This window comes from Terrapene carolina, unplaced genomic scaffold, assembly GCF_002925995.2.
Source record: "Terrapene carolina triunguis isolate 2854851 unplaced genomic scaffold, T_m_triunguis-2.0 Scaffold192, whole genome shotgun sequence".
Taxonomy (NCBI): Eukaryota; Metazoa; Chordata; order Testudines; family Emydidae; genus Terrapene; species Terrapene triunguis.
This window is the reverse complement of record NW_020664543.1, coordinates 10,468,780-10,490,256: the sequence shown is the minus strand read 5'-3', so window position 1 is coordinate 10,490,256 and position 21,477 is coordinate 10,468,780. Positions and strand designations below refer to the sequence as shown.

At 41.0% G+C, this 21,477-nt stretch overlaps 1 protein-coding gene across 1 annotated transcript in view; it reads left to right on the top strand.

Annotated features, from left to right (window-relative positions):
* Positions 1–21,477, top strand: part of STXBP4 (syntaxin binding protein 4) — a 116,664-nt gene that overhangs the window by 79,682 nt on the left and 15,505 nt on the right. The window contains exon 16 of the mRNA XM_026654605.1: positions 8,798–8,855. Within this exon, the coding sequence (XP_026510390.1) occupies positions 8,798–8,855 (58 nt within the window). The remainder of the gene's footprint in view (positions 1–8,797; positions 8,856–21,477) is intronic.

Here is a 21,477-nt window from a genome sequence, read left to right as displayed (position 1 = left end):
CCTTTAGATACAGCTACAGGAGCTTTTTTAATAGCCTCCAGGGATATTTTGTGTTTGTGCATTTTAAAAAAGATTTGCATTCTTGTATCAAATGAAAAACAACAAAAACTGATATTATCCATTAAGCTGTGTGCTGGGCATGAAATGAACTCTAATGACAGCCTGTATCTTTTCAGTGTAGGTGGGTCACTCCAGCCCTAGGCACTGAATTTAATGTCACTCCAGGCTCCAGGCATGAAAGGAAGGTTTTACTTAGAGAGCAAGGCATATCATTTAATGCTATTACTGTTAAAATCTCAATCAGTTTCTGCTCAATTCTAATTTTAGACCCAGTCATTTTGATTAGTTGCCAATAAATGCTTTTTAATTAAACTTATATTTAACAGTCACATGCGTCAGTGAGGCTGTGCACTGACAGTGATGGAAGTGGGTGGATAGCACAATAGAATGTGACAAGAGAAGTGGATCCACTAAGGAAAGGAGACTACTGAATTCCAAGATAGAGACAGCAATCAAGGGAACACGAGAGAACAGGACAAATGAGACTTATAGTTTAGGAGCTCAGATTAAGAATTAGTGTGTATGGAATACATGTTTAGGTTTCTCCAGTTATGGATTATTCAGATTTCACTTCATTTTTCTGCTACTCTGCAATACAGAATGTGTTCCCTGCCTTCCAGCTTCCCCTCTCCCCCTCCATTTTGACAAGACTGATAGCTTTAACCCAAAGAAAATTTCAAATTCACCCATGGAAGTACTCTCAAAAATCACATTTTAAATTTCCATATATGAATATCACAGTTGCCAACTTTCACACGGTAAATAAGCACCCCGACTTTCACAATAAGCCAAAAATCAAGCTAATGCCATTTCAAAACAAGCCATTTCCTAAGAACCCCAACATTCTACGTGACTAGATTCCCCCAGCATGCAGTCTGGGACTGTGGTGGGCCCGCTGTGCACCCCTGACTCTCTCTCCCCCCTTTCCCCTGCTTGCCGGGAGCCAATCAAAAAAAAAGAAGCAACAAACTACAAGTATTCTGCATCTATCTGACAGCTTATATTTTACTGAACAATTTACTGGCAGAGTTTAGGTATACCACTCGCCACCAGCTATCCACAGCTTTGTTGGAAATATTACTACGCTCTTATCCTTCCCAGAACTGCGTGTTGAAACTGGCAACTGTTTCACAAATACCTGGTACTTTAAAAGACAATGCAAGCTAAAGTATTGATGGCAATCTAAAAATGCTTACATGATGTACTTTACCCTCCTATTATAGCATGTTAATATTTGATTTTTTTTTTTCCTCTAAAGACTAAGGGCTTGTCTACACTACCGCTTAAGTCGATGTAACTTACATCACTCAGGGATGTGGAAAAACACACACACACACACACCTCCGAGTGACGTAAGTTACATCAACTTAAAGCAGTGTCTACACCGCGGTATGTTGGTGGGAGACACTCTCTTGCCAACATAGCTTCCACCTCTCGTTGAGGTAGAGTAATTATGTCGATGGGAGAGTGCTCTCCCGTCGACATAGCATATCTTTGCCAGACGTGCTGCATTGGTGCTGCTGCTGCACGGTAGTGAAGACAAGTCCCAAGTCCCAAAAATAATAATAATTAATAATACTTTGGACTTCGCTGGCATCTTTCACCCCAGGACCTTAAGGAATTTACAGTCACTAACATAGGGCTTATCTTCACTCAGAGATAGTCCCAATTCAGCAGTCAGTGGCCAGCAGTTGGTATAGCTGCACTGGTACTGGCACCTAATTGTAGCTACTGGAAGTACTCTGGATTTTCACTGGGGTAACAGAGCAGAAGCTGCCTCAGTGTATATGTTTGTAATCCGCACACATTTACAATGGCATAAGGGTTGGGGTATTTTTAATTGCTAATAGGGTTTAATATTCATTAACCTGTTGTTAACAAATGCTTGAATTTCTTATGCCATGTATCTCAGAAGGAGAGCAACTCTGTTTGGCGACAGAAACAATATGGTAGTTAATTTGCATTCTGCTCGTCCCTTAAAATATAGCAGTATTATTTTTAAGTACACTCGGCAAGCTCTGTTGACTTCAGCTATTTGTGTATAATTAGTTAGACACATTTGATTGCCATCAGCTAAGCAAGAGAAGGTGTTTTATTGCTCATATTCAGTGTAGTGTGTTTGTTTCTTTCTTCCACCACTAAATTTTTGCTTGAATAAAAACGAATCTCAGCTGAGCTTTTCCCTTCTGATTTTAATAACCGTTCAGAGCAATGAAGATTGTCTATGATCTTACAGTATGAAAAGCTTTTATCTGAAATTACCATATCAATATTTTATCGCTAATAGAATTGTATATTCTCTTCCAGTAGTTTTCCAGAGGTGTTTTTCAGAACATTAGAATTATCACTGAAAGTTTATACATTTCTCTAAAAATAAACCAGTATTTTATGAGGCAACATCTTTACCAATCTTTGAGATTCAGAGGTCCAAATTCAGTCCTTGGGTAGATGCATGTAACTCCCACTAACTGCTGAAGAACTTTAGTGCATATACTAATGTAGTCAAGAGTTTGGTCTAAATGTGGATTTCTTCATTTTGTAAATTAGGAAAACAAAGGGCTGCTGCAATCTGTGATGACTAGCGTCATGTACTATTCAGATTATTAATATGTCACTAGATAAATCAGCTGGATGAGCAGTTGCTATTAATATATTTAAATTTGCTGTTTTTGAGTACTTAACTTCAGCAAGCTATTCCCAGGCCAGTATTAGAGTAAGGTGAATTGGAGAATGTTAGATGTAACATTCATAATTTACAAATGGTAATAAAAGACTTCAAAATTTATCACTGTCAGATGGTCTGACAAATCCAGATCTCTCCCCCCATCCCTCACCCCCAAAAAGTTTTTTTTTCATTGAGTTTATAGGTTTTGTATCTTTTTGATACCAATCTTTATCAACTGTGCAATAGTTGTCTAACTGGCTGATAGGATGTGAATGAGATTGTTCTCTAACACAGTTGGATCAAATTAATATCTTATCATTAATCATAGAAATGTCGGGCTACTAGGGACCTCGAGAAATTGTCAAGTCCAGCCCCTGCACAGAGATAGGACCAAGTAAACCTAGAGCATCCCTGAGAGGTGTTTGTCCAACCTGTTCTTAAAAACCTTCAGTGATGGGGATTTCACAACCTCCTTTGGAAGCCTATTCTAGAGCTTAACAACACTTGTAGTTAGAAATGGGAAAAATGAAGTGGGAAGATATGTGAGACATGTTCATGAGCCCTGACCATTAGAAGTAAGGAAAAAATATTTAGCCTGAAGCACAGTTTCTAGGAACCGAAATATGTGGAGAGAAAAGCAAGCGGAAAAGCCAGCCATACTGTAAGTTAACACAAGCTTCTGTTGATTTTATTTGACTGATTCCATCTCTGTTTTACTAAATCAACAACAAAAGAGAAGATCCAGTCCTTAGAATGGAATTTGATTTGTGGAAGATAGGAATGGAATGTCCCCTTAGCAGAGCATTATTCATAAGATGAAAACACATAGTTGTTTCTGGGGCGAGCCCTTGAGAGAGCCTAAAGAATGGAGTGGCACACAAACACATTCATTTCTGAAAGCTATTTCTTTCTACCTACCTTTTACTGTCAGTTCAGGGATTAGCAATAGACAATACAATATGTATGGCTGAGAGCATCAAAAAATAAATGGCCAGTTCCCCAGGTATGCTGACCTCTACTTGGCACACATGAGGATAAGGTACATGCCTCAAGCTATGCCAGCTGGTACAGCCCTTAGGGATCTGTTCTGCCAGCCCTGAGTCACCAGAGCACATTTCACTCTGGCTGTATGGCTGGCATGTCCCCATAACTCATTAGTTATCAAGGTCCAGAACCAGGTTGCATAGAGCCATCAAATGGAATACCCAGCTCTTCTTCCCTTCCACCGTGCCAGAATGGCATAAAGGGAGAATGAGCAGGGACTGAGGATCTGATCCAAAGATTTTAATCTTGTTGACAAATGAATTTTGGATGCATAGGTCATGTTGAGAAGGTATAACAGCTGATAATAGCATGCATGGATATATCACATGCATTGGTGGATGTTGAGATGAGCTCTATTCAAAACCTCTTTTATGAAAATAATTTGATGCTTAGGGCCCTATTTTCCAACACGCATTAACAATACTTTAAGATCATGCATCTGGACAATTACTTAAGCATGTCTAGACCCTGACCCAAAGCCCATTGAAGTCAATGAAGATTCCCACTGACTTCAGTGGGCTGTGGACCAGGGCCTTAGTGATTTAGAGCTAGATTGTGAACACTTCAGTCCCATTTGTGAGCAGTTATTCCTGACGAATCCTTTTGAATTCTGTGAGACTATTTGTTACAGTAACTGCTCACCAGTGGGAGTAAGAGGTTCACAGTCTGGCCCTTAGCCCACAATCCAGTAAAGCACTTAAGTTCATGCTTAACTTTAAGCAGGTAAGTAGTCCCCCCTGTGGTCAAGTGAAGTCTAGACTGGGGCCTTTGTGAATAGTAAATTAAATTTGGTACCAAATAGTTTTATGCGCCAAGGGGAAATTGGTGTGTCCAGATATGGGATTTGGAAGACCTATAAATGTCCCCACATTTGAAAATTGAGGGCAGGGCACTGAACACTGTGGTCTAATTCAGCAGAGATCTTAAGCATATGCTTAACTTTAAGCACATGAATACAGCAATTGACAAGTGGTGCTAGGTTGGGGCCATTGCCTCTCTTTAGTTACTGAACACCAGAAGCATTCAGCAAATGATTAAATGAGTGTCTAGAATCCACTAGACTGTACCCAAACCACAAGGTAAGAAATAAAACAACATTCACACACCAGTTAACGTTCATTGCGTTTTATTTTTTATTTTAATTCTCATTCAGCAGTAGGCCATAGAAAGAACTCCACAAGCTCTGCATAAAAATCCTCTATCAGATTGTCAACGGGACTGCTCATGTGCTTAAAGTTAAGCATGAGCTTAAGAATTTTCCTGGATGAAGCCAAAGTGTTCAGGGCCTTGCATCACTGAGCCCTTCAGTTTTCAAATGTAAGACCCTGTTTAGGACATCCAAATCCCATAATGGAACACAGACTTCCCACCTATATACATAAGACTATTTTGTGCCTAAGATGCTATTCACGAAAGCCCCAATCTAGACTTGACCACAGTGGAACTACTCGCATGTTTAAAGTTGAGCATGTGCTTAAGTGGTTTGCTGAATTGTGACTTAAGGGACAGACTCTGCCCCTTACTCCCATTGGGAAAATGTGTCAGAATATATGAAAAATGGGACTTCTTGGGCCTAGATCTGTTGTCTTTAGCCCTTATTCAGGCAAATCAGTGGCAGTTTTGCCTGAGCATAAACTGAATAAGAACTTAGTTTGGTATCCTGCGTGTACATCTGATCAGCAATTCTATTGCATCTCTATTTTGAAAACATTTTAAAAAATCTTTTTTTAAATTAATTTATTTGAAAAGAGCTGCATTACTTAGCTATTTTTAGGTCATGATGACTGCCCCGTGAAACTAGGCACTTTTCTACATAAGGAAACACAATCAAGACTGGAAAATCAAGTGTAGTATCTGTTCTTATCAGTTTAATTACTGAGGCAGAAACTACACCTTCTAGAAGACTCGACCTCCTATTCTGAAGAAGACTACTGCTTTGAAGATGGATTCTACTGCTTCAAAAGAAAACCTTCATGCTGCTTCGGAGGTTCCAGGATAGACCGAGAAGATGATAGCTCCCTTGCTGATTCTACAGAAATTTTCAACTGCTGCTCAGACCGCTGCTGCTTCACGGAACGCCCATGGGGGAACAGCCTCTAAGAAGATCCTCAGCTCTTCCAGGATGTCGCAGATGAGCAGCATCAATGGGACAAGCAGCGCTTCCTCGAAGAAAACCCATGGAGATGCTGCTACAGGGAGATCTTGCACCTCAAGGACGGCCTTCTGCGACATCACAGCCAGGACAAACATCATCTCGACCGCTCTTCAGGAGAAGGATGCTACAAGGAGAACTTCTTCCATCTCCTCTATTTCCCAGGATCCTGATGATGGTGGTTGTCCTACTGTACAAGAAGGTACCTCAGCAAGTGGGACCAGCCTCTCCTCAGAGACCGGCCTCTCCTCAGCGGGATCTCAACACCTCACTAGATGCTTGCCCCGCTGGACTTCTCTATACTACTCTCCCAGATCAAGAAGAACCATCTAGCAAGTCCACTGATACGACTGAAGCCCATCCAGCAGAGGGAGAAGAAAAGGAGAACGATTGCATCTACCTCCAGTATCCCCTCCCTACAGACATGCTCCTCTGCCCCTTCTGCTATCTGGTCTGAGGATTCCAGTACCTTGGCAGTCTCAGCAGACACCTCAAAAAAATCCATAGCAAACGGATCGCCTTCCGGTGTGCCCTCTGTGACTTGCCTTTTGAGACGCAGAAGAAATGTAAGTTGCATCAAGTACTTGCATCTCACACCGGAGGAGTCAAACTCTACCAGTCTATGTTGCCGACACCCCATCTCTGCTCTGAATGCAGAAACACCACGTACTCCAGCTCCGGCTGCACAAATACTCCGGCCACTGCATCCCAGCCAACTCCCCCAGAGCCACAGCACGAAAAGATGGTCCAACAATCTACTGAGGGAAGGATAACACCTGTCCCCGGGATCACCCAACAAGATACTGCCATTGAAAATGTCCATCAGAACTTTTCTTTAGTTAAAGCTCTCCTAAATAGCACTGAGGCCACGGGTTGTTCAGCATATGCCAACTCAGGCCTCCTCTTCACCAGCTCTGTAGTTTCTGCCCTGCCAGTGGCACACCTTGTTATTTTTCAGTTGTGTTCTGTTAGTTGCATTTGGGCCTCAGATATGTCCAAACAATCATTTACACCTGCAGCCCCAGTACACCCTTTGAAAGCAGTGGCTCTGCAGCTGCAAAGAACTCTGGTCCTGTCTGAGAACTAAAGGCTAGAGCTGGTTGACAATTTTTTATAGGAAAATTCTGATTTGTCAAAACCAGAACTTTAAATGGAAACTTTTATTGTTTTTGTCAGGAAGGTTTCTCAGGTCCAGGATGACATTTCTGCAAAAGAGCGAGTGCGTGCACTCTCACCTGGGGTATGGGAGACCCAGGTTCAAGTCTCTGATCTGCCTGATTCAGAGCATGGCCTTGAACCTGCATTTCCTGTATCCCAGGTGAGTGCCCAAAACATCAGGCAGTAGAGTCTTTCTCTCCGTCCACCCCCCAAAGAATAGTTATTTATACAACGTGGATCAGCTCCAACAGGAGAGGTTGGGTGGCTTCCCATCCCAGATAGCTAAGCAGAAACACTGGAAGCTTTTGGAATGAAGGCATGACAAAGCTAGAGATCCCGTTGGGTTGCTGTCCTGGGTAGGCTCGTGGGAGGAAGGAAGCTGGACGTGTTTCTACTGCCTGTGCTCTTGGGGCCTGCCTTGGTATGGAGAATTTCTCAGAGACTGTATGCTGTGTGCAATCCAGCAAGCTCACAGATAGTTCTGATGAGCTGCTTTTTGAGATACAGTGGGGCTTGAACAAAAACATTTTAACTCCTAGCTCACTGAGATTCCAGATGCCTTCCAAATCAAAGCACACACAGAACAATATACATGCATGTCTGTATGCCTCCAGTCTCCAAAGGGTTGTTTCTCAGGTCCTTACACTTTGATTTATCTAAGTTATTATAAACTACTGCTCAAATGCAGGATCACCTTTGCATACTGACTTTTGCTACTTTCTCCAGCATTTTTCACCGTCTACTAAGAGCGTGATCCTGGCTTTAATCCACATCATCTACTCCTATGACATTTTTTTTCTTAACTTATCCTTTTTCCACTGAATTTTCAAAGAGAAAAAGAGAAGTCTAGCAAGCACAGGTAAAAGTCAAGTTGAAAGGCTTTCCTGAAACATATCACCCAGTGCCACCACATCAACAGTCTTTCACACAGGGTCACATTCAAAATAAAACCCAGTGTGTATAGCCAAGGTTCTGTCTCAGAAAGTAGTGCTTCTAATAATTACCTGTGGAGAAAAGAGCAGGTAGCTTAGTTACTATATATAACAACTCCATCTTCTCAGAAGTTTTCTTTCGCTATGTTAAGTGCTATGGCATTAAGTCCGTGACTCCCATTGACTTTAGTTGAAGTCACACATCTGAAAACCCCATGTAGCACTTTGTAAATTGTACTTAGCATGGAAACATCTATACATTTTCTCTGAAGCTAGCTCTTAGTGTCTCAGAAAGGTTTGCGAGTAAATTTCCAAGGAGTTACATTCAGGGTTGTAAAGGCCACAAAAAGCCTGATTCTGCTCAGCTTCTTGCCTGCTGGAGTCATTTACACCTGTGCAAAGTAGGTGTAAAACACTAGCAAATCAGAGTCGTTGTTTTTACACCGTCTTTGCCTAGGTGTAGGTGATAACACAAAGTTCGAGCCTGTTAAGAATCAGACCCTAAAATTCTACCAGACTATCAGTTTACTTGCAAACAAGACTAATAATGATTAAGGTTTTGGCTAACGGGTAATACTTTTGTGACATAGTTTAAAACCATTATGCTTCATTGGACATAAGTATTAGGTTTTTTTATAATAATAAATAACAATAACAGGCTTTTGAAAGTCATATTTGTATGCCCCGATTGAAGGCTATAGTATTCTAATCATTACCATACCAAAATGTAATTTCTTGGTGTCTTCCGAGCTTTGAGAGTAATTTTATTTCTTTATTTCATTTTAGGCTTACCTTATGGATGGGAAGAAGCTTACACAGCAGATGGAATCAAGTACTTTATCAAGTGAGTACTGGCATCAAAGCTATGTAAGCAGTTTCTATCACATCTGGAGGATGATAGGGAGAGATTCAAATAATCAGGGGGTAAAACAGCTCTAAACTTTCTAGGAGGAACTTTTAAATCAGTAACACGACAAGAAACATCATCTCTCTTATATACAGCTTGTTAGTGACATCATTTATAGATTTTCTTAGGGACAAACGTATATAATGAGACTGGGCTTTTCAAAGAATTCTAAGGGAATTAGGTACCCAAATCCTATTGAAATTCACTGGTAGTCAGGTGACTAACTTCCAACCTCATCTTGTTTTGGTTACTTCAAAAGTCTTTGATCCTTTCAATGTTGCCAATAGGGATGGGAAAATCCCAACCCCTAAAAAGTCCATGGGCCTGAACATTCAAATGCTAAAATGAAAAAATCAGTGTTAAAACTGGTTGGGAGCCTCAGTGCTGGGGAAACATCAGACAGTACTCAGTGATTTGGGAGATGTAGCTCTGGCTCCGACCCTAGGAGTTCTTCCCATAGTAATACAGAAACCTTAGGGCTCTCTAGATGCACTGACACCTTTGTTGAATCTGGGATATGGCACCTGTGCCCCATACATTACTTAAGCAAAACCCCAGAATCCTTTGTACTGTCTGCAGTTTTTCCTGGGCAGCCAGCCAGACAACTCAGGGACACAGCTTGGTGTCTGTTCATCATTTTTTTCTATTCTGAGCAGATAGTATCTGAGCACCTCCCAGTAATACATTTTTTTCATCTCTTTTTATGGTTTCCTCTTTAGCATTTCTATTCTTTTTTCCCCTCTCCCCTCCCTTTTTGCTCTTTTTGTCTTCCTTTAACATTTTGTCCTATGTCGTCTATGCATATTGGCACCCATCACTGTTTCTATAAGGTCAGAAAGCTTTGCACGTGCAGAAAGCAGAGGAAAATGAATAGGATGCTAATCAGTTTCCTTCTGCAATCTCTTCTGTGTGTAAAGGCTTCGATCCACTGTGTAGACCAGTCAGTTACCTTCTGTATCGTGTGCTTCGTCAAGAACTTGCTGTGAAGGAGTACTGGCTAGCTTGGTACAAAACTAATCAGTTTTTCTTTGTATCCAGACAAGTGTTAAAGAGCCTAGATGCTGACAGACACTGACTAAACCTAATCAACTTCCATCTGCAATCTTTTCACCCAGAAACCTGCACCAGGAAAAGGAATAACATGCTAGTTTCTCTTTGTAACTAGGCCCAGCAGAATGTCTTTTACAATGTGATTACCCTCTGTAGCTGCCCATTCAGACTATATCTAAAACCATCCTTGGTGTGTCAGAAAGTCATGTTCTTGTTTTGTAGAAAATGGACTTTGTAGCCAGCTTTGTATCTGGAATTAAGTTGTTCTTTCTATTGTAATGGATTGAAGGAGCAGAGTGGTAGGCATTTCATCATAATTATAAAGTAAGCAAGAGACTCCCAAGTTTCCGCCCATTGATTTAAAAGAGAAGTTATTACTTGCTATGCCTTACACTTAAGATGTTAATCATAGGGTCGCTAACTTAAAATAACTAAGTTCTGACAAGTCAAATTTTCACTGCCTTTAGGTTAGCCTACCCTTACTCAGTGAATATTGCCATTGAAATTGGGCCGGTTACCAAGATCTTTTGTCAGATTCTTTGTGCGTTTCAGTGCTTGTCAATGCAAATATTTTAGCTATACGAAAAACTTCTGCTGTCTGTATGCATCTCGAGTATTTTAAGCCAAAGAAAAAGAAATAATCTGATTCAATTTCTATTATTTTAAGAAAAATACATATATGGCTGTCTCCTCACTGTCATGTTCTGCTCTGTGTATAGTATAACTACCATTGTCTCAACGGCCAAGGTGCTTGTCATCTCCATTGTATTAGTGTTACCAAAGATGAGAGGAGATTGGAAAAAAAACTGTGCTCCTGGTGATTACTGGTTAGTTAAATCTATTCATTATGTTAGTCAATAATGCATCATCATTTCAGCGTGTGCAGTATAGCGTAGATGTTATATTAGCAAACAAACTTCTTATGTCACCAAAAATAAGATTAAGGAAAAATCTGTATGGCCCAATGTCACCTGCAGTTGAATGAATTTTCAGACAACCCTCCTAAGACTAGAGGAGAGGTGACATTGAGACGTTACAATAAAACGCGGTATAAATTACAATGACATGCTCTACAAAGCTTTAAAAGTAGTCACCCTCAGGGGGAAGACTAGAAAATACAAAGCATTAAGATCAGGCCCTTTTTGTCATGTGCTCTTGGGGTTTTCTTAATTAAAGGATTTCCTTAATAATTTTTTTCTGAAAGACTAAAAGAAAAAAGTTAGTAGTGCAAGTGCAATATTTTCAACAAGTGAAAGAAAGGTGATAATATCTTTAAACTTAAGGCGAAAGTATCCAATGTGATACATATACAGTTGCATGGCACAGACAAAGAATCACAAAATACCTTATAGATCTAGGTTACCAACATGATTATAAACCGTCTGAACCTGAGCCATAGCCCATCGATGTTAATGGAAAGATGTCCACTGATGTTAAAGTGGGCTTTATCTTGTTGTTTGTACCCTAATATATAAAGGTCTGCTTTTTGTTGTGAAAGATCATGTTAAGGCTGATTATTTAAGACCTTCTTGCCTGCCAGCAGGGGTTTGTGAGTTTGATTTATCTTTGCAAAGTGTTTTGAGATCCTTCAGTGGAAGACACTAGCAAGCAAAGTTAGCATTATTATGAAACAGTTGAGTTAATGTTATGTTGAGTCTGAATGAGAACCGAGCATCCAAATACCCCTGCACTCTGTAAGACTTCAGATCCAGTTTTAGATGCAAACTTCTCATCCCCAGGCCCATCTCTAGTAACTGTTTATTTAGTTAATATCAGGTATCCCTTACAACTTTATTTTCATTATTCTCTAAAATGCTGTAAAGTCAAACAGCAGGGAATGGTCACGTGTCAGATATGGCCTGTGGAGAGCAACGTGTAATATGCTGCTTGTGTCTATGAATATTTTATTGTTGACCTACCTGAATTAAGATCTGATCCTGCTTCTGTTGAAGTTAGTAGCCAGAGTTTCATTGATTTTAATGGGAGCAACATTTGCCCCCCAAAGTAAAAACTCAGTTTTATCTATTCACTACCTGCACGAAGTGAGATACTGATGCATGTAATTTGGTTTAAGGTAAAGAAACCTTAGGATCAGTGAAGTTCCTAGGTATCCGAGCAGGATATAGTGCCTCCAGATTCCCTTGCCTAGAAGAGTCTCTGTGTAATCAGTTACGTTGGCTCTCAGGCTCCTGTGTGTTGCTGGAGTGGCACAAAGCAGCCTCATCACGGAACAGGATCCAGTTCACCTTCTTTTAGACTAGAGTGGTCTTGAAAATTGAATTGTTACTTCTGAGGGAATTCAAATGGGCAGTAATATGAACATAAAGTTGTGTGATGTCCTCTTTCATTTAAATCATTGCTATTCATCCACATTTCAGTTCTGTACCTCTTATTTTATAGGACAGGCAAATTGCTCTTAATCCTGACCCAAATGAGAAAATACTGTATATCTGCAAAGTGCTAAGTACTCTGGTCCTGATCCAGCCGAGCACTTAAGCATGTGGTTAACGTTAAGCCCATGAGTAGGCCCATTGTATAATGGAACTATTCATGTGCCTAAAGTTAAGTACATACTTAAGTGCTCTGCTGGGTGAGGGCCAGAGTGCTTAGTACCTGACAGGATCAAGCCCAGTATTCTTACTATATTCATCATACTGGGATAGAATCCATTTATTTACTGTGCAAAGCATAGTGGCCCCACCTGTGCAACCCTTATTCGTGGTAATTACCACTTACTCATTCTCCACACCCATTGACAACTAGTATGATGTTCCCCAATCTGAGTGAGAGTTGCACAATTCAGATCGACGCTTTTGAACCGGTACTGTGTACACACTGGACTCAAATCTCAAACACGCTCGAAGCCAGCTTTAGTTGGACTTAGACTTGCAATTCCCTATCCATCGCATTTTGTTCATATTTATAAACTTTTCATTGAAGCTGGATAGAAATTTGTTATTCTACCTAAGCCTGTCGAGGCTGCTGTTCACGTATGAACCATCTTATCTAGAAACGGGCATATGGGGGCAAGTTGTGTTGTATTTCCCTTGCCTTCCTGAGCTAATCAGCTGAGATGCCTCCTTGTGATCGGAAAGGTCAGTAGAAGCCTTTCCACTTGATTTCTCAGTGAGTGAGAGCAAGATTATGTTTTAGCTGAGTTCTCTGATCCTACTGGAAAAATCTAGGAAAAGCAAACAGTTTAGTGTGTGTGTGTGTGTGTGTGTGTGTGTGTGTCAGACTTTGTCAGGAAGTGATTTAAGTTAGCATATTATTCTCCCATCAGGTGGGTGAAACACAGCTGTGTTAATATTAAGGGCTCATTCACACAGCAACATGATCTTGCCTCTTACCAGTTAGGAGAACAGTCAGCTAAAAGTATGGTTGGTGCCCATTCAGTACTGTGGAAGCAGAGAAGGAACTGACAGGAAGGGGATGCAATGCATGATTGTTCGGTAGCAAGGGTCAGGCTAACTGTAACCCTAATAACGCGAGATTTGTAGAAGCGAGGATTGTGTGAGGCGAGTGGGAAAGAATTGTGTGAGAAGTTGTTGCGACCTTGTGTAGATAATGTGTAGAAAATATTGTATGTAGGCTAGAGTCAAAACAAGTGAGAAAAATAAGATATAAAGATGGCCTATGTATAAACAAAATGCAGCTGTTGCTTATTATTATCTGTAATGAAAGGTATAAAGGTTTGCTGTAATTGTTTACCTGTAGAGAGAGACCTGCTTAGCTCTCTCCCTCTGCGCAATTGTGAGAGAAAATAAAGTATCTGACTTGCGTACCCAAACAAAAAGTGAGAACTCTGTTTACATTGTTAAATTAATAACCGGTGAATCTTAATCATGTGCTGCTTCTGCTAGCTGCCTAATCTGGCAAATTGTTCAATTCCTATGAGTGATTAGGCACACATTATTTTGCTTGTGGAGAGGACTTCCACAAAGGCACATAGGAGATGAAGAGGGTGGTGAGTGAGGCCTCTGCAGTGGGGTGAAATTGATTTTCCCCTGGACCATTGTGGAAGGCATATGTAAAGTAGTGTATTTAAGTTTCTGTGCCAGCCAGCAAAAGCAGGAACTTTTTTTTTCTTATTGCTACACTGTCTTTAACTCATCGCTGGTGCCTGCAGCTAGATATATTAAAGCTGACACAGTATTCTGACAGTGATTCAGAACATACCATATAGGCTGCAGCACTCAAGGGCTGCTTGAGCCATTGTGTTTAATATGCTGATTATTTTCAGACTGATGTAGGTTACCGCAGGAGATGTATACCAAGGAATGTTGTGAAGAAATAACTTAGGAAATTAAAACAAGTAGTGTTTTCCAATACAATTTTACATCCTCTGCAGTTTCCGGAAATAAAACCGATAAAGTAAAAGACTCATTTTGTGAAGATGTACGTAAATTGATTTTTAAGTGAAACATTGAAAATAGGGTATTGCCACTTTTGGCCTATAAAAGAGTTGGTTGGTTTGCTCGGTCGGTCAGGCTGAAGCGCTTTTTACCTTGCGATAAGCTAGGTTCTGTTCTGTGTAAATCTGAGGTCCTTGCTCCACTTGCTACAGTCTTGTTACCCTGCATTTATACCAGTGTGACTGAAAGCCAAACCTGGGGCCCAAGGAAATGACAACAGCTGTACCAGTTGGCAAAATCCATGGTTGCTTAAATATCTATAATAGCAACAAAATAACTGGTCTCACACAGTGGAAGAAATGTCACATTTCACTGTTCATCTCATTTCTTTTCATTTGGGTTCTGTGACCAGTAGAAAGTCACAAATGCAGTTTCTCGTTTATCCTGCTGCCGCCATGGAATGCTGGACCTGCTGAATGTGCTTGAGAGGATTCTGTTGAGAGCTGCACTTTGAAGCTCCTTTTGCTGAGGTGGCAATAAGGTGCAGATCAGTAGAGGATGAACTTCCCGTGGCGGGAGTTCAGCAAAGAAAAAGCCTCAGCTGTTCAGCTGCTTTCCATACCAGCCTCACCTGTTGAGTGTGCAAAATTTGGGCTGGAAATTTCACAAGAACAGGCTTTCTCATGAGGTTTTCCACACTTCCAATCCTTATCTAGAAATCAACAATGGCAGCTGTTTCTTAGTACAGTCCTTACCCAGGATGCTAGGGTCTCTGGATCTCTGTCATCACAACCCCCTGTGGCATATCCCAGACTCCATTGTCCACATCAGCCTTTGCAAGATTAGCATAGAGACACCCTCCTGGATATGTGAAGGGAAAGAGTGCAGAGTTCCCCTGCATGACCACTGTCTGAGACCTCTCGCTCTCGAGAGCTCGCCCCACCCCCGGGATTAAAGTGGTGCAAAGGTTCTTGCTCCAGATGTAATTGGATATTGTTTCTTGTGGACAAAGTCAGACTTTGCTTACACCATTGGCTCCAAGGAGCTTGCACGGAGTGCAAGCCTGTCCAAAACTGGCTCTTTGCAGGACAGCCTTATAAGAGAATGGTGAAGCCCTTTGTGTAAAGTCAATCTGCAAGATAACTATTCACAGCAAGAAGCAAGTGCCACAGAAGTCCCCTACCTCTAACAAAGTGTGGTACAAATTTCCAGAAGAGTTTACATAAGGTTAAAAGGTATCCTTTTCTGGAAGGAACATACCCTGAGGTGCTTCTAATCAGCTGATCCTGTTCAGTAGGATTTAATCTAATTGTTGTATGTTTAAATAGGGATTATGCTTGGTACTTAGAGCACTAGCACTAATTCTGTAGCCCTCTTGTACTGTTTGGCTGTGAATTTCAATCCTTTCTTTCTCTTTGGTATTTAGAACAGCCAAAGACTTGAGGTACTCAGAGCTATTTTACCATTCCAGTGGGTACAACCAGGCATTGAAAAGTGGCTTGGTTGTCATGACCGTTGTAATTCCCCAAATGTTGCCACATGTAAACTCACCTTAAATTCGAATTCCGTCATCTTCTTAACATGTCGTAAAGCTGTGGAGTGAACAGAAACTGCAATGACTATGTTTGAATTAATTAAGATTTTACAGTTTGCTAAAGATAATTATTTTTTCATTAATAAGCTGCTTCACATGCAAGATACTTTATTTGGCTGTCAGGTAGTTGGGGCTCTTAATTCTATCTCATGCAATAAACTCACTCCAGGACAGGAGCTGAATATCACATAAGATTGAGGTAGCTTGCTGTGAAATTTCTATAAATATCTTTGAAGGGGGGTGAAACAGTATGAAGTGTATGAGAAATCAGAGTTTAAAAGAAGTAAACCAGCTGGCTTGTGTTACATACTACAGTGAAACCCACTTATATGAATAACTGACATGAATAAAACATTTACATGGATGCATTCTTTATGGGTGAAACGTTTTTGTATTCCTATCATTGAGAGTTAGAGCTGGAACATGAATAAAATGTTTGAGAATTTTTTTAATCTCCTCCATTAGGGCACTTTAGTACCTCGTTTATTCATTTTTGATCAGCTATGTTGTTAAGCATCCAATGGTCAAGCACTAGCAAGCATGGAGAAATTACCTTTCAAACTGCAGTAGTGCCTCATGATTGCAGCTAAAGCTGTTATGGGCAGTAAGGCCATGTCTGTGGGGTATGTAGTTGCCGGGAAAAGTTCAGAAGTGATGTAAATGGTGCTGTGAGTTACCCACTAGTACGCTGGTGGAAAAAGTGAGCATAATTTGCACTGACTTGACTTTCAGGGGTCTAAAATGAATATAAATCCTACCAATGGAGTGGTGAGTGGGGATCAGATAGGGTCCCTGACATATGTGGGTATGCCTCCAACTGATGTCAGTGAGGGCTGAACTTGGTCCCAACAGGGTCTGAAGATGCAACTTAAAGTAATGTGAAGGGAAAGTTTAATTTTATCTCTTACCTTCCTGCTACAATCAACAAGTCATGTAAGCAGCACTCATTTTTCATAACCGCTGGTACAAATTGCACTGCTTTGCCACTTACACTCATTTTCTGACCAATTTAACCTGATATGTAAGCAATGATGTAACCTACATCCATGAATTTGGACCAGTGGTTTCTGAAAAGTTTTACCAACTTACTCTAGGTGACGCTTAGTTGATGCTTTGGCCCATGTGTCTTAGCAGCCAAGAGCACTTCAGGAGCATTTGGGAGTTTCCTACCTAACAGAATACAGAATTAGGTATTGAAAACAGTTTTCCCTTCTATTCGATTAGGTCCATATTTCTCCTCTCAGTGCTGTGGAAGGAGAAGGGAATTGCCTTTTCTTCCCAACTGATAAAGGTTCAGAGCTCTCTAAGGCACGTAAACACAGGCATTTTTAAAAGCAATCCCATAAGAAGTTTCCAACCTGGTTGGCACATACGTAAAACGGTTCTAAATACCTTCTCTTTTTTTTCTTTTTCTTTCTTTTCTGAATTCATGGCATATCTTCAGATCTTCTGGTACTTAGGAGATGATGATTTGGGCTTTTAAAAATTGTGCCTGTCATCTGCCGTTTACGGTGTATACTGAATTGATCACCTGCAGAGAGGAGGTGGCATCCAACTGCGTCTCTGCACTACAATCTAAAAGCAGTGCAGCAATTGATGCTATTTGGCGAGAAGCAGGAGTATGGATAAAAACAACAAGGAGTCTGGTGGCACCTTAAAGACTAACAGATTTATTTGGGCATAAGCTTTCGTGAGTAAAAACCTCGCTTCTTTGGATGCATAGAGTGAAAGTTACAGATGCAGGCATGCTTCTCTCACAGGCCTCGCTGCAATTCAGACCCCAGGTGACTTAGGCTGAACTGCTGAGGAACAAGATTATCTGACACATTGACACTGTTGCGGGGAATAAAAAATCCTGTGCAGGACGTGATTCTGCATCAATCTAGTTATGAGCATGAGAAATCCAATTACTCAGATTCCAAAAGGATTTATAATTCCCCCATGGGAGTTTCCTCTCTAAAACCCAGGGCCTTGGGCGCAGTTCATGTGATCTCATGGGAGCCATCACACGCATTCAGAAATGCGTATATAGTGATCAGTTGGGAGACATTCATATGGAAATACATTTCATCTTGATAAGAGCAAGTTCACTTTGAACCACTCTTGATAGTTAGACACATGGGACAAATTCTGCCCAGATGTTCTTCAGATGCAATCCCCATTGACCTAATTGGGCATTGTAACTAATGTAAATCAGGGCATAATTTGACGCAGTCATATGATCTGGCAGTAAAAGACTTCAGGGGAGAGTCAGCATTCCCTCAGTACAGCCTGTGAGACAATACATGCTTTCATTGGCAGTCTGTATTTTGATGCCATGTAATATCCCATTAGTTGCTGTTGTTTGGGAAGAATCATAGTGGAAGAACAACATAGAAAAGGACATTAATTTTCTTCCAGAGCAACCTACTCCAGTTAATCTCCTCTGTCTTCCTACTTTGTTTCACCTTTAACATATGGCAGCTCTGCATCATGGGACTAGCACCTAAAATTAGGTATGGCCTTGCTATTCTCCCTCCCACTGCCACCCACTTCTTGCATATGTGTAAAATTTGTAAGGAGCAGCTGGGGATTTTGCCCCCTATAAACACCATTTTCTTGCTGCTTAACAAAAGCAAGTTTCTACACTTCGACATACGCTATATTCTGTCTTAGACAGTGAAAGCACAACTTGTACTTTAAATAAGTCTTTCCTGGAGAACAAGATGTGAATTCCCAAATATTTCAATCTTCTGGAATGCCTAGGTAGACAGACCAATGTTTATTTTTCTATTTTATGGCAAAGGAAGGGATAGTACTTCTAATATTTTTTTTTCATAATTCACCCAAGAGCCAGAAGTTTTCCTTGTGTGCTTAAATGCCCAGTGCTGATGTACAGGCAAAAGGTTTTGTGTATACATTGAGACGTGTTAGTCTCTTTTTGTCCACCCCATTGCTCTGTAAACCTATTGTGTTCCATCTATCAGTGGTTCTGTAGCAAATACATGCAGGAGTAGACACAGCTCACAGGCAGAACGCTAAGATATTTAAAGACTTCTTAGTACTTTCTGACACCTTAAAAGCAGTAAAAATCACCCAAACTGTTTAAAAATCAAAAGACAAGGATATTTAGCTAAAAGATCTGCTCTAGTTCAAATAGGAATTAATTTAGAGAATTCCTATGGCCGGTGTTATGCAGGAGGTCAGATAAGGTGATTACAGTGGTTCCTGCCAGCCCTATAATCTATTAATTGGACCAGCCTGCTTTTTGACATTTGAAGGAACTAATATCTTGTGAACTGAGACATCCTTTTAAAAATCCCTCTCTGTCGTGCAATGAGGAGGAGACGGTGGGAACAGATGGCTGAGGCCTGTCACATTCTCTTTGACCATTCATTGTATCTGTAGGAAACAATAGAGACAGATGAGTATATGCCCAAGGGCCAAATCCTGCTGTCTTTTACACCATCGTAATACCGAGAGACTTCATGGAAGGCAATGTAGTTACTCGGAATATCCACCAGTGTAGCTGAGAACAGAAGGTGATCTCTGGTAGGTAATCAAGTAGTCTGAGACAATACTCAGAAAAACAGACAGACCATTAAAGCACAGAAAAAATGTTATAGTGGATTCTGTAATCAAGCCACTAAATCAAGCATCCACCTTGAAAGCATGCCTTTTCACACCCTTTAGAGTCTTATAATTAATGGGTGACATCAAATAGATCATAAATGTCCAGTATATTTGTGTCCTCGGGGAGGAAGAACCACAATTAATTTTATTGAAAGCTGGATATGTACAGAAATCTATTTATGATTTAATGACTGAATTTAAGAATAACAAAGCACTGATCATAGCTGGACAACCTCTGTAGCAGGGGTAGCCAACCTGAGCCTGAGAAGGAGCCAGAATTTACCAATGTACATTGCCAAAGAGCCACCGTAATACGTCAGCAGCCCTCCCCGCTCCCAGCACCTCCCACCCACCGGCAGCCCCGCTGATCAGCACCTCCCCCCTCCCTCTCCACACCTCCCGATCAGCTGTTTTGTGGCGTGCAGGAGGCTCTGGGGGGGAGGGGAAGAAGCGAGGGCCCGGCAGGCTCAGAGGAGGGGGCGGGAAGGGGTGGAATCAGGGCAGGGCCTGTGGTATAGCCAGGGGTTGAGCAGTGAGCATCCCCCAGCACATTGGAAAGTTGGCGCCTGTAGCTCCAGCCCCAGAGTCGGTGCCTATACAAGGAGCCGCATATTAACTTCTGAAGAGCCGCATGTGGCTCCAGAACCACAGGTTGGCCACCCCTGCTCTATAGTATAAATGTAAATGTTTACAGCACTAGAGCTAAATGTATCATCTTAAAAGGAAAACAAATTTCACTTGCATTTACCTATTGAATGCTAAATAGAAACTGTAAAGCTATAGGCTGATAAGCCTTTCTGTGCCCAAGCCTACCACTCCACATTTCCACTGCATTACAAAGTTGGAACACTTCTTAGTTCCTTAGACCCAGATCCTGCTCCATCCCTGTGTGGATTCAGAGGCCTCTGAGCACAGCTGCACCTTTGCAGTACCACTGCATATGGTGGATAGCAGAAAGGATCAGCATCTTGTATTTTATAATTTGCAGGTTATTTTGATAATCGCCACAGTGTCTACATGTCTGTGAAATCTTCTTTCTAGTTCAAATCTTAGTAAATCCACGGTACTTCTCATTAGGAGTAGACTTCTACATTCAACATCAAGGCTCCTGTTTAAGTGAGTTCACAGTGGTATAATGAGAGCATGATCTGCTGGATTGAGTTTGGCATTTGCAATCCAGTATCTCCTGAGGTGTAATGCCAGCTCTGATCCTATCTCCCTGTATAACCTAGGGCAAGGCATTTACACCATAATTTTCAAAACTGCCATCGGTTTTTGAGTGCTGAATTTAGCATCTACCAGTAGGGCTGATTTTTGTAAGTGCTGAGTAGTGAGCCCAGTTGGAGTTGCTAGTGCTCAGCATCTCTGAAAATCATGCCTTTGTCATAAATTTGGCACTCAAAATTAGAGGCCACTTTTGAAAATATTTGCTTTAACGTCTCAGCCTCAATTTTTCCATCTGTAAAATACAAATAATAACAGCTACATAGTTCACACGAGTGTTGTAAGAGTTTGTCGGGTAAGGCTGGTAGAGGACTGTATGTGCTAAGTATTGTTGTTATAAAGCCTTTCATCCAAAGGGTTTCAAATTGCTTAGCAAACTTAAACTAACTATGGTCAGATCAAGATTTTCAAAAGTGACCCATAATTTTGAGTTCTAATTTTTTTGTACCCAATTTGAGACATCTTCAATAGGTCTGATTTTTTGAAAGTGCTATGGGCCAGTTCTCTGAAACGCAGGCCCCTCAGAGGTGTCTCATGTTGGACAGTTAAAAATGGAGGCACCAAGAATCACTTGTCACTTCTGAAAATCACGTCCAGAGATCACTTGCATCTACCAATGGCACAGAGACCCCTCTAGAGTGAGGTGGGGCTTCTGATTAAGAGCACACAACAACAGTTTAGCATGGGACATGGAGAATATTTTTGCCAATGGAATCTACATGAA